Source organism: Phalaenopsis equestris, unplaced genomic scaffold (assembly GCF_001263595.1).
Source record: "Phalaenopsis equestris unplaced genomic scaffold, ASM126359v1 Scaffold000548, whole genome shotgun sequence".
Taxonomy (NCBI): Eukaryota; Viridiplantae; Streptophyta; class Magnoliopsida; order Asparagales; family Orchidaceae; genus Phalaenopsis; species Phalaenopsis equestris.
The window spans coordinates 210,311-225,026 of record NW_018164988.1 but is presented as its reverse complement, the minus strand read 5'-3'; the positions used below and the strand labels follow the sequence as shown (position 1 = coordinate 225,026).

The 14,716-nt window shown below is 34.9% G+C and overlaps 1 protein-coding gene and 1 pseudogene across 1 annotated transcript in view; both read right to left on the bottom strand.

The window, feature by feature from the left end:
• LOC110029096 (4-hydroxy-tetrahydrodipicolinate synthase 2, chloroplastic-like) overlaps window positions 1-558 on the bottom strand; it is an 18,313-nt gene extending 17,755 nt beyond the window's left edge. The window contains exons 1-2 of the mRNA XM_020731222.1: window positions 422-558; window positions 178-312 (exon numbers count right to left, since the gene is read on the bottom strand). Of these exons, the coding sequence (XP_020586881.1) occupies window positions 178-278 (101 nt within the window). The 5' untranslated portion in view covers window positions 279-312; window positions 422-558. The remainder of the gene's footprint in view (window positions 1-177; window positions 313-421) is intronic.
• Window positions 559-6,524: 5,966 nt separating this feature from the next.
• LOC110029098 lies at window positions 6,525-14,716 on the bottom strand (annotated as a pseudogene).

Below are 14,716 nucleotides of genomic sequence, written 5' to 3'. Positions count from 1 at the left end.
TATATATATATATATATATATATATATATACCCAATCTTTAAGAAATAAGAACTAATAAATATCAAAGCTAAAAGGAGTTCTGAAATCAAAATTTGCATAATCGAAATTAAACGCATTGCTAATTCCATCCCGCCGATCTCATCAATAGAAAGCAGTTTGTTGCGAAAGTAAGCAACCTCTGATTATAAATGGCAGCATGACTTGGGGGATTCAACCCAAATGTGAAAGCCACATCCCTTGTACCCAAACTGTGGCAAATCGACGTGAAGGAGTACATTCTATCTCTCTTTAGCTCCGCTCGCTCCTTGTTCCTGAAAATAAACAAAAACAGAAAGAGAAATATCACGTGAAAATGACCTTCCAAAGTCAGTCAGAGAAACACCTCGAAGGAAGAAAGTTCGGGATCAATAATTCTCTTACAGCAAGTGAATCTGCGAAGAGATAGGTAGATAATGTACAGGCAGCTCGCAGCAGCGGATGATGAGGAGTCGCGGAGAAGAACTGCGGCGTCGGAAGTGGTGGAATCCATGAAAATGTGTAGGGTTTTGTGGAAACAATTTGACTGCACGACATAGTGGGGTGGCTCGGACCGTGGAATAAGTGAGCCGATTAGGATCGATTTGACTCGCTGATCAGCTCACTCAGTCAAGTTTGTAACGAAATGAGTTCAACCCCAAACTTAAATTCCAACTTAGTAAACTCAGTAAATTAGATGAGCTAGAGTTTAAGTTTAATATGACTCGACTCATTGGCTCACGAGCCAACTCGATTAAAATGAATTTTTATAATATCTCCAATAAAAATTTAAGAGTTGATTACTTCTAATAAACGGGGGAATTTGTTGTAAAAGACAAAATAGTTACTAATTAAATGCGAGTAATAAAAAATTCTTTCGAGTTTTATTTAAATTATGTCAATCTTCTTCTTCTTTGCATGTTTGATGATTCTCAAAACTGATCAATTACGTCATTTCCTCACTCGTGGACAACAACTAGTCACGTGGAAATCTTCTCTCGCAAGTTCTCACCAAGGCTTTTTTCCTTCTTTGAGATTAGTTGTTGGTCTTGTTTATGCTTTCTTCGTTGAGCTCCATCACTTCCTTTGATGATAATTCAAGGAGCTCACATCAGGACGAGTCATGCTCTTGAGCTTAAGAATAAGCAAATGAGTCGACTCGACATTCAATGGGCTCAACTCGAGCTTAAGTTTGAACGCACTTTTGATAATCGAGATGAGCTCAAATTCGCTATGACTCAAGCTTAACTCAGCTTGATTACACATTGACCCACAGAAAAAAAATGATGGACTCAACTGCATCATAATTAGAGCAGAGAATTAGAAGGGTTGGGCTTGGGCTAGACCCAATCGTTGCCAACTACCGCTCACTTGCAGCTGCCGAACACTATTTTCCTCTTGCCCTGTACCTCCGGTTGCCACCGCTTTCGGCCAACGCCAGTTGTTGCTGCCTCTAGCGCATTCGATTGTCGCCACCTCATCCTCAGGCACCTCTGTTCGTTGTCGCATCTAGCCAACTCTGACCGCTACCTCCTTTGGCCAACTTTGGCTACCGCCATCGTCGATCATCATCGATCGTCGCCTACTCCTTACAGCAAAGTCCCTTGTGAAGTCACAAGGTGTACTGAAAAATCTCATTGTACATTGCGGAACAATGAAGCACTCCACAAACAATGTAAAAATGCATTTCAGATATTGTGTAATGATGTCTCCTGAAGACGGTGTAATATCGCACACCATAACGATGTAATGACACGCCTTGAAGACATTGTAACAACCCACCCCAAATACATGAAATGACACATCTCGAAAAAGGGGTAACAATGCACCTCAAAGATGATAACTTTCTTTAGACTCTTATGGCTCCCTTCTTGCAGCTCTCAACTCTAGCCATCATGGTCCACATATGTCATCACAACTTACTACTACGACCTTCATGACCAACTATAGCTTAAGTAGTATGTAAGCTCCTCTTACTCTTGACTTAGGCCCTCACAACATACAAACATTATAATAGCTCACTACTATGACCTATGCGACCAATTAAAGCTTACATGGTTCACAGCTAGTACAGCTCTCCACTCCGACCCCTTTGGTCTACGGCCGTCAACATTGTTCAATAGTATGACTTACATAACCAACTAAGGTCTACGTGGTCCACAGCTCATGCAGTTATTAAATTCGGCCCTTGCGATCTATAAACATCAATACAACTTACCACTATGACCTACATGATCAACTACAAATCTGTGGTTCACAGCTCATGTAGCTCCAAAATTTTGTCCCTCAGGCCTACAGACATCATCACAGCTCACAACTGCAACCAACGTGACCAACTACGACATGTGTTTCGCAACTCATGCAACTTCCAACTTCGCCCCTGGAGCCTATGGATTTCATCACAACTCACCACTACAATCAACGTGACCAACTACGACATACTTGGTTCAAAACTCATGCAGCTCCCGACTCCAGCCCCCATGGCCTGTGAATATCATTACAACTCACCTTTACGACCTCTGTGAGCAACTACGACTTACATGGCTCATAGCTTCTACGGGTTCCTACTACGTGTTATGTGACTAACTGACGCTTTTGAAGCAACCATATGTGGCCTACACAGCTAATTACTACAATGACTTTAAACTACAACCTACAGATAAGTTGGCACTACAGTCCCGATCCATAACCTTCACGGCAGATTACTGCCTCCATATTAATCGACTACAACCCTTGTTGTCTGCTATCTCCTAGAACCATATTCATTACAACCAGATTACGATTATTATCAGTGAACTATTGTTATACTTTTGTAATGATAGACTTTGTAACTTCATCTTGCCTAATTCAGGAGAAGAGTGAATACGTGTACTCACCATTCATAGTGGATTATCTCAACTAGTTTGGCCATGAAGTTTTTCTCCTTGTCAAAGTTATTCATGTAAAAAACAAGAAGTCTCCTCCTGCTTATTTCACTTTTATTATCCGACTGTGTGTTGGAGTCCCATACAATACTAAAATGTTAAATATTCACTCTGACGTCGTGGACCTACTAAAATACAATACTAAAATGTTACGATTAAATATAACAATACTAAGATGTTATATATATGTGGTTGTTAGATTAATCATTTTATTAACATGTGTCAATATGACTTACTTATAACTTAGTACATCATCGATCTATTTATATCATCATTAATCAATTTATTAACATCATGTAACATTTTCTAATATTTTATTTTCTTTGTGATATATTTTCATTAAAAGCATCATATTTTTATAGATTTGCGAGTTGTGTCATGTGAGTTGATGCAAACAATCATATAATTCATCGCAATCTAATTTAAGTATTATTATTATTTTCATACAAGATAAACCCAAAGCGTAATATGTGTGATTCGAATCTATGATCTCATACTGAGAAACTACACACACAATCATTATGCTGCGGGTAAATGTGCAACATGGATGATTATTATGTTCATATGTAATGTTTGATGGATCGATAAAGCATCTCATTAGAAGGATTTTAATTTTAAATAATTTATTATTTATAACATTTATCACATCAAACATGAGAAATCATCAATAGTTCACCTATGAACTCATATACTCATATGTTTCTTATGATTATTAATTTGGGCATTTACATACTTACCGTCTATTTCCAAAATATGCACATATATAATGCATAAACTTAGCTTTTTATCTTCATATCATCCAAATATTTCATATCACATTAAAAAAATATCATCATTTTAACTTTTAATAATTGAAATATAATTTTTCATACATAGATAATGTAGTATTTATGTAAAAATTGAGGTTTAGATTGTAAAAAACATAGGAAATGAGTGGAACATATGTAAATCTTCCTATTAATCTAGTAAAAATAATGATTTTTTGGTGTCATATAATGAATTTTTAGGTTTATATTTTCTTACATGTTAACCATTTTATAATACCCATCAAGATGAAGATTAATTTCACTAAATATATTTGTTTTTTTTAATTCATATTATTAATATAAAAGCTATTATATTATTTATTTAATGATTATGTGCTTAATTTTCTCATTACATAATTGTTAATCTTTTGAGAGTGTTAGTAAATTTCTTTATTCCTAATGTATTAGTATACTTATTTACCTTTCTAACTATGGCATTATATGCTGCTTACATCATTAATCTCTCAATTAAGAAATAACCTTAATTATAATATTTTGAATCATTATTAATTAAGTGTTTTCCATGTTTGCAAATTTAATCAATTATAATGATTTATATATTTTATTAGATTTTTAAAATACATTAATTAATTCATAATTGTAATAATTTATATAATCGAATATTTAATTGAATTAATCAAAACTTTATTTTATATGATTCATTAACTTTGTTTGGCATAAAAACTTATATGACATGATATACAGTATATTCATAGTGATTAAGTATTTATTACATAAAAATTCCTCATTCTTTATTAAATAAGCTCGCTCCAGCAAAAGGTAAAGCAACTAGAAAATTTTGCCTGGCCATCGGGAGGACTATTAGTAGAAAAATTGTTACGTACAGAGTCCGCATGCATTCAAATTCCATATACAACATTATATAATAATTTCATATACGGAATCCACAAGCATACGAACTTCATACCTAATATTCTCTCCTCTTAGCAAGAGTTTTAAATGTTACTTTTAATATTAAGGGGCATTTATATACATACCATCAAATTCCAAAACTAAACTTTTTATGCTTAAAACATTCAAATCTTTCACAACATATAAAAATATTATTATTTTGACTTATAAGAAAAAAAAATACACATTTTCACTTATAAGTGTGTGTGTGTGTGTATATATATATATATATAATGAAGTTTAGAAGTTGGATACATCGATAAATAAGATTTGATTGGTATGCATGCAGAGCTTCCTTGATAAAGTTAATTAAAATAATAAATTAAAGATTAACTTTTTAAAAATTTTAAATTGGATATTTAAATCTTAAACTTAATATCTTTATCATAATTTTTTTGAGTTCCACATAAGGCTCTTTATTTTTGCTTCCTTGATGATGATATCTTAGCCTTCAATCCCTACAATAAGAACTTCATTTTGATATTTTAGTGTACCTTTTATAATAAGTTTGATGTTTCCACATCATAATGCTTACTCACACAAGTTAAACTGATGATTCATTGAATGATGGAGCACATATGCCAAAGTGATTTATTATTGTGCAATATCATAGTTTAATGTATTGTAATATACTTGCATCTTTAATGTTCTTGAGAGAGTTATTACAAGATTATTGATGAGACATTTGAAAATTATATTTTTCAAAAAAATATGTGAGTGAAAATCCATTATTTGCAATAATGATGAAAAAAAATAAGTGCAATGAGTCAAAGCTTGCCCATACTCTAGCCTCTATCAATGGACATTATTGTAGAGCTAGGAGTCATCCATGCTTTTGATATGATGGTGAAAAAAACCATGCAGGGTATTATAGATAGATAAACATTAGAAAAACAAGTTTCTATGAGTTCAAAATTTTGGTTGAGCTAATAATCCTTTGCATAATGAAATGATTCTTCATCCTCAACTTCCCAGCCTCTGCTCTCAATGTTATTCTTCGAAGAAATGATGATGTGGAACCTCCAATTTAATTAAACGATCGAGTTTAGCAAGATGAAAAAAGAGTAAAAATACTGATAAGTGGCTCCCTAAAGAAGAAAGTCTGATGTTTTAAATTAACAAAATTTGGAAGAGAGAATAAGGAGTCCGCTCGAGGCTCATATTAACCGCATGATTATGTGCAAAATCAGACAAATCAGGCTTGAGATCCTATATCACTTCACACTCGTGAACCCACCAAATTTCATGATAAATTATCTAAGGATGAGTTAACCACTTCAGTTTGGCCAATCATTTGGAGGTGATATGAGCAACAAAAATTTAGTCTAATGCTAACTAATCGCCATAAAATTTAAACATCATGATCGAAACTCATAAATACAAGTAACCCATGCAAATGATATATTTCATAAAAGTACTACACAAAAACCAAGAAGATGCTAGTGCTATGTTTGTAGGGAAGACAATGAACCATTTTGGAAAAATGACCCACAAAAATAAAAATGGAATCATTGCCTTATTGAGTTTTTAATAGAATAAGCTAAGACATAGACAAAGTAACATCCTTGGCTTTATTCAAATAAAGTGTAATATCTCGATATATCTCTTTTAAAGCTTAATAGAATCTTAGATCTCTATTTGGCCACAACCATGATGAATCGATCTCATTGAAACACGTGAATTTATCGCATGTTTGAGATCTTCAATGTGATTATTCTTATTTTCATTTATTTTTTGCTCCAATTTTAATCACTATCCTAACAACCATCGTCGTCATCATCATCATCACACAAACTATATAGATCAACATTCTTCATAAAAAAAATAAATAAACACACTTCTTACATCTTAAGATAACTGGTTGTATAATCTAATTCTCATTTCACAAGTTTTCAACAAAGCAATTTTTACATCATCAAAGGTACAGAATAAACACCCTGACAATAGTAAATGACATGCAATTTCCTAATGTTACAATCAATCAAATAAATAAGTAAATTTCTTTTTTCAAAAAAGTCATGCAAATTGGCGTGAGATTATATAGCAAGAAAAAAAAAAAGGGCATTCACATACATTGCACACGATTCTCGTGTATTTACATATCTCACACCTAAACTTTCACATTTACACACATAGCACTAAATATTTAATATCACATAAAATATAACACTATTATCACTTTTTAAAAGTATAACATGCATTTTCATGCTTCAGTTTAAAGCACCAAAGTGCTATGTATGGAAATATGGAAGTTTAGATATGAGATATGTAAATACATAAGAATTGTGTGCTAAATATGTAAATTTCCCAAAAAAAAACAAAAAAGAACATAGAAAACAGGACACAGGTAACAGATGCACATCAAGCAATAACTACAGTTTCTGTAGCTTACGTGGCAAGATATATATGAGCAGACTGCTTTTGATGACGGCGCTCAAACATCTCAGGATTGAATTGAGCTTGCTGTTTTGATCTGTTTAGGAAGAGAATCATTCATCGGTGTTGTAGCTAACCTCAGGCGCTGGACCTCCGTAGTCAGTGCTTCATTGAGAGCTGTAAAACATATAAATAGATTGATGAGAACCATATAAATGTCCAAGCTTTACAATGGCGACATATTTTTTTTCTAGGTAAAATTACATGTGTACGACTTAATTCCCTATGTATTTATATATCTAACGGCTAAATTTCAATTGTTACGTATATGCCACCTTGCTCATGTATGAAAAGGTGTAGCACTTTTTAAAAGTTAAAAATAACGGTATATTTTAATGTGAAATGAAAGATTTGAGTGGTATACATGTTAATAAGTAAATTTTAGGCGCTAGATATGTAAATACATAGGATTTGGCTGGCTTTCCGAGGGAAAAATGATGTTAGGAACTCTTTGATAAGAGTTTTGAGTAAAACATTTGGTATAGCTTTATTTTTTTCTATACAAGGTAAACATGGGATTCAAACAAAAGGAACTATAATGAAAAAATGCAATTAAAAATTTGTTTTGATGGATAAATTCAAATTCAAAAATATTTTCCAGATTTATTTTCTATGAGATGGTTTTTTGTAAGTTTCCTTATTTCTCGATCGAACCAACACACTTTACTCCTCTCTGCTTTATGTCGATCTGAATTGTTGAGAGGAAGAGAGCTTCGCTAATCGGGCTGTGAAGAAAAAGGAACCAAGTGGTTGTCTGTTTTAAGGGGCTTTTTGGTAATGCATTTAATAATTTCTTAAAATCAAGATTTGTCCAATAACACGGTAATGCATTTAATAATTTCTTAAAATCAAGATTTACAAAATTCCAATATTACCAGACAGGATTTAGTAAATCTGAGATTTAAGACAAAATTGAGAAGAAATTGAAAAAGGAACTAGATTTCCTGAATACAAGATCTAAAAGTTACAATTTTCCTGTCTGACAAGATCTAAAATTTACAAAACATGATTTTAATACAAACTAAAATACACCTCATAAAGCTTATAAATAAACCCCAAACCAATTTAATGATATTAACCATAGTGGCCATCTTAGGTAAACTCTATGTTGATGTTGTCATCAGCAGTGACCATTGTTATAGTTAATGCCTTTTTATGCTTGCCTTGCCACCACCTTCGAGTTCGCCACAACACTTTGCACTCTTAGTTAGCCACATTTACTATCCTTGAAACAAAAAATATCATCACCTTCACGCTTGTCATTATAATTGGTTCTGAATCTCTTGCACTTGCCGCCGTTAAGTTCATCATTGTCAATTCCTCTAAGAAAACCACTACATTACCAATCACTTGTTGCAATCATTGCAACTCGATCACAACCACTATCTCTTGTTATTACGTTCATCTTTAAGCTAAGTCGCAATCAGTTTTTCGGTCATCAATATTGTCACCACTAAAAATATTGGTCATGGCTATGCAAGTTTTAACCATTTACCTAGAAGAACTCTCATAGCTTCTTTCGCAACATTGTACTAGCACGTTCTCAAATTGAACAAACAAAAGCAATATTCTGTTCAACATTCTAAGATAATAAATGCCATTTAATTGGACAATGTTTTGTATTTTTCTCCTTTTTTTTCTTAGAATTTTCACATAAAAACTTTTGATTTTTATTGCTGCTTTACAAATCTAATAATTTTTTAGATAAAAAAAGCAACCACAAATGAAATCAATCACCAATCTCCCAACTCAATTTCTTGCTGTAATATACATAAGTTTTATACCTTTTGCTTGGATCAGGTTAATCAAGTCATGATGCGGACGAGAATTAGATCCAAGAAATTGTTGAACATTGAACCAACTTGAACTATTCACAACCTTAAAGTCTTCAGGGTCACATTACTAACAAATTGCCTAAGAGCTATTCGTAACTTGATCTTTAATTCTTCGTCGTTAAATTCAACGATGAAAACCAAAAAGTCAACCACTCGTCAAAAGTACTCACCCATAATACTTGCCAAATGAATTTCACCTAGATTACTATCTGTAGATACTTGCTCACACTATAAAAGAGTCTAATCGCCTGGAATAAGGTTGGACTCTCCAAGTGAACTTGCATGCTACATAAACACCTATAGAGAAACTACTAGTACTTTTTTCTGTGTATTTATACTAATTAGCCAATTATGTAGTGTCCCTGATCTCGGACAGGTTAGATTTCAAAAATGAACATGCAAAAAATGGCAAGTAAAATTGCTGGAGTATGAGTTGGGATCTCTCTTTTTCTTTGAATTGTATTTCTTAGCCCAATCTAACTCACCTAATGCAACCTAAGGGGCTTAATCCAGTACTCTTTTGATAAATTTTCCTGGAGATCTTTCAGACCAAGCTCCTGTCTTTCCCTCTCATATCTTGCAAGGCCAACATTACCTTCAGTTTCTCAAGTAAGGCCAACATTACCTTCCACCAAACAACCTTAAATCCAACAAATACATAAAGGAGTTCAATCATAGAGTGTCAAGATACACTTGGATTGCATGATATTTAATAAATTATTTAGATAACTAATCAAACATTAACATGACGTTGAAGGAGTGCTACAAAATAAAGCAGAAGGAAAAAAATTATATACATACACACACACACACATATTTAGATAACTAATCAAACATTAACATGACGTTGGGAGTGCTACAAAGTAAAGCAGAAGGAAAAAAATTATATACACACACACACACACCCCCAATTTATTGATTTATTAAGGGCTTGTTTGACACCACTTTTGTTTCCAGGTTTTTTTTTTTTTTTTAAAGCATGTTTGATTATTATAAGTTCTTTTTTTGTTTTTAAAAATAAATCAACTTATTAAAAGCACTCAAAATACCTAAAAGATGTTGAGTATTTTTTAAAATAACTATCTCAATTAAACATGCTGTAAACATAAACAAATAAAATAGAAAAAATAATCCCAAACGACAACAAAATTTTCATACAACAATTTAACATACATTGATATTGAGTATTTTTCCCATTTTCTATTTCCATTATTTGGTTCAGAATAGAATTCTAAAAGGTTGTATGTCTGCTAAACTATGACTTTTTATTCATGCTCTAGTTCTAATAAAAAATAGACACCTCCTCAAACATAGGTTTTAAATATAACTTCCAGAAGTTTAAAGTACTAAAATAATTGGGGCAGAAATCCTACAAGGAATTCCTTATGAAAAGAAATTCTGACAAGAACTTTCTATCTTCACTCAATGTATATTTACATTTGTAATTTTATATCGTCAATGCTATATTAATGATAGAAACGGGTTAGCATATATCTTAATATTAAAATAATAGATAAGAAATTTCTATAATATATTTATCACAAAAATTTTCCTAATACAAAGCATGCCCGCCATATGTGAAAGTAATTTTTTAATTGGCTTTTGAATTGATTTTTTGCAATTGCATCCATGATTTTTATTTCATTGCACATATGCCTACTTTTCCCATCCCACCACAGTTGGTTAGCGATCATATATTAAAAAAAGTAAAAACAAAAACTAGGTACTATTGAGCCGACTCACGTCTCTCTCTTTTTTGCTAGATAGGAACTATGCACAATTTAGTCCCCGAACCCTTTCTACCAAAAATTATGTAAAATAAGCATTTCTATTTAAAATTTGAATTTGGGTTGCTAGAAGTTTATACACACGATGTGCCTTAGAAGTGCAGCAAGGTATCCTTGTTCACTTTTTCTCGCATCCTCCCCATTAAACAATAGTTGAATCTCTAACATATGGTTACCAATAACAACATTCATGGGCAACATTGAAGAGGATGCATTTATCAGTAGTAATTTCCTCAAAACCTGTGTCAATGTGGATCAAAGTCCAGATCATGATGATAACAATAATAATTGTAAAAATTTTCCCTTCCAATACTTCCTAATACATTGATGCCTTTGGCTTGCTCCTATCAGCCTATCAAATTGTTGTATGCTAGAAGTCATGTTGGTAATGAGAGAAATTCTGATTGCCTGAGCTACAAATGACAGTTTACGCATAATCAGAGAAATGAATCAAGCGGACATGAGATATAGGATTATTTAGGTAAACTATCAAAAAAAAAAGAAAACTAGATGACCCAATCTAGTTTAAACTGTTTCAATTAAGAGTGGTTACAAATTAAAAAGAGATGCCTTCCCCAAACGCAGAAAATACATCGTTACAACTAAATTGAATATACACTGTTACTGATATTCTTTTTGTTGGGGACGTAATAAGTTCAGGCATCAGGACAAACATCATCTCAGAGGAGAATGTAGCACACTTTGAAGACAATGGAAGAAGTACCGATGAAAGGTTAAGAAGGACACCAAAAATAGCAAGGACAATCTGCCCCTTAGGTGAGAGGCGTGGGCTGAAGGTGGAGATTCAACATACAGATGTCGTTGGAAGGTTGGAGAGGTAACTAACAGAAAAATGGAGTCCATATAACTTTAATGCATAGTATGGGGAAACACAGGAAAGTCATTAAGGGCAACCAGGATAGTCGTTCTTATGAAGTTGAATATCGCACGAAATGAAGTTGAGTAGGATGGCATTGGAAAATATTGAAGGCGATTAAGGGAAATCAAGACAAACGGATAGATGACACAATAATGCTGCATATGTGATTACGAGTGGTCAAGGGAGTCTTCTTTTTGGAGATGGAGATGTAGATGACAAGGCTTGAAGCTCAGTGAGCAGGATAAGTGCAGAAAAGTCATGGTTGTGGTTGAGGACAATCAATAAGGATGATGAATCTTTTGGAACTGGGGGAAGACACAGCCTGAAGGTGGTGGGTAACTAATGGCATGCAAACAGTCCTCTTTCAAAAGTGTGGATGATACAAACCTAGGGTGGTGAGTGAGGCTACAAAAAAAGGTTCTGAGTGAATGGGCCAATGCTTCACTAGAGGTGTAGGCAAGATATAACTAGGAACATAAAGACGGTCGATGAAAACTTTAAGTGATGATTAGATCCCTAAAATTCTTCTTAGGTTCTCATCAACCACCCCTTGCATTCTCTAATCTATTCTATCTGCATATCTCAACAAAATACTGGCCACAATCATACATGCTTCCTTACCTGCCATCTTAAATTCATTTTTATCTCCACCTTTAGAAGTAGAATCATCTTGGCTGCCTTTAGTCGCGACCAATAACTTGTTCTGCGGCCTCACTAGCCTCCTCAAGGTCACGGCATTTCCTCCTCTAGAGGAGAAGCATCCTGATTGCATTCAATAGCTCATACTACCTTCTTGCGTTGCGTTGCTTGTAGCATGAAGGCCATGTTGTATCCAACCATAGGAGGATCATCTTGGTTGCCCTTAGTAATCCCCTCAACCTTTCTGCATTCCTTTGTCCTTTACTTTCATGTCAATCCATCCCCAACCAGAGAAGAAGGATCATCTTAACTACTCTTACTCATCTTCATAACCTTCCCGTACCACCTCACCCTCCTTAAGGTCGTGTCATCTCCACCAGCACAAAGTGGACCCTGTCGCATTCTTAAGCTTTCAACACCTCTACAACACCTTAACACTATCCCAACCATCATAATGGCCTCCGCAATCTTTAGATTCACTTCATCCGCCATCTTCAACTTATGTTAGTTTTTGCCTCTCAAAGGATTATTCCAATACCCAACCTTATGGCATCACAATCGTTGAGAATATTGACAAGCGACAGTCAGTAGCTTTATGTTGATAATTCCCTTGGGTCTTGGGAAGGGTGTCCATTTGACATCTATTAGTAGAAGCTATTTCAATTAATAAGGCCCCGCAATTTTTCCTTTTTTTTTAAATTTCAAGCAAAAGATCATGTGCTACTTGTACGCTTTTTCTGCTTCTCTGATTATGTGTTGACTGTTACCCTACTCCTTAATCTGGCAGCAACAATCCAATAATAGCTGTCCAAAGAACATGTAGTTTATGACTTTTTGTTACTGATTACATCATGTTCAAACATCTCACCAAGAAGGCCTCTGACTTTCTAGGATCGAGATAAGCATATATGACTGATTGGCCATACCAGTGTAAAGCTGAGATTTTACTGAATAGAAATATGGATAGATAATGAGAAGCATGGCAGGTTTGCTTTCAAAGATAAGAACATACATATTTAAGGGGCGTTTGGCTAAATTAGGATTCATTAAATCATGTAAAAGAAAAATTAGTAAATTTGGAGAGGACTAAATTTGAAAGCAATTTGGCATATTTTCTAATGTGTTTCAAGATTGGAAATTTGTGAGAGAAGAAATCCATAAATCTTACTAAGAGTGAGATTAAACAAATTGCGGATTTAATCAATAACGGAATTAAAATATGATTTATCAAACTTGAAGGATTTAAAGTTCAAAAATTCTATATGGCAAGATTAAAGCCAATTATTTGCTTAAATCCTGTTTGATCTAAACAGGATACCAAACAGCCGCTTGAACTATTAAAAAGCACCATAAAAATAGAAATTTAAATACCATCTCTTAGTTGTGCTTGCTGCTCCATGGATTGAAGTCTAATCTTTAGCTCATTGTTTTGAGTTGCAAGCCCAGATGAGTCTCTCTACAGTTCAGACAAAGAAATACACAAATTCAGAGAAGAAGATGAAGATCATGAGGTACGATCAAACCAGCAAGAGAAATTAAAATCTTTTGCAGAACTGGTCCACTAACCTGCAGCAAAGTCAGCTGCGTTGACAATGTAGTGGCTTCAGTCTGCAAAGTCTGGACTCTGCGCTCCAACTCCGAAATATACCTCATCTTTCTTTCCTTTGAACGAGCAGCAGACTGCCGATTAGCCAAAACCCTGAAATCAAAGACCAGCACAAAATCTTTTTAAACTTTTAATCCATATTAGTTTGCAGTTCCGAGATGTTAAACAACAAGAAAATACCTTTTGGCACGCTTCGGATCGGCAAGAGCGATCTCCTCCAATCTTTTGTCCGACATGATCTTCTTTAGCTCCGCACCGCTAAACTCTCCATTCCCGAATTCCAAGCTAAAGGCCCCCTCCATCAACTCGCTCTGAGAGCTCTGGCTTCTCTTCGATCCAGGAGAGGGCGGAACCCTATTCGACTCCTCACCGAAGTTTAGTTTTCCCATCAATCCATCCATTGAAATGCTCCTGTAGTGACGCGAATGCGTAGCCCCGGGAGTTGATTCAGCAAACGCAGCGCACTCAATCGCATTGCTCTCCCCCTCGCTCTCGCTGCTGCAAGCGCCGTTCTTGCTGCTTACGCCACCCCTGCTTTCCATTTCCTCACGGAATCCATCGAAATTAAGGAACGCATCAAAGAGCTCGTCGGTGACATTCCGATCAGGCTTCTTCTCTCCAACTCCCTCCGCCCGGTCGAAACTGGGATTCAGCTTCAGCGTCGGAGGAGCGGCGGCTAAAAACCCCAGGGGAACATCGCTGGCAGAGCGACGGTGGAGCTTGCGCGGCGGAAGGCTTTCCCCACCGGCGGAATCAGAAATGGAGGACGTCGGTGAGGACTTCCGGTAAGTGTTTGGGATCAAAGGGGGCAGCAAGTCAAGGGAGAAGAATACCGGTTGGGAAGTTGACTGGATATGATTTCCGCCGCCGGCGGG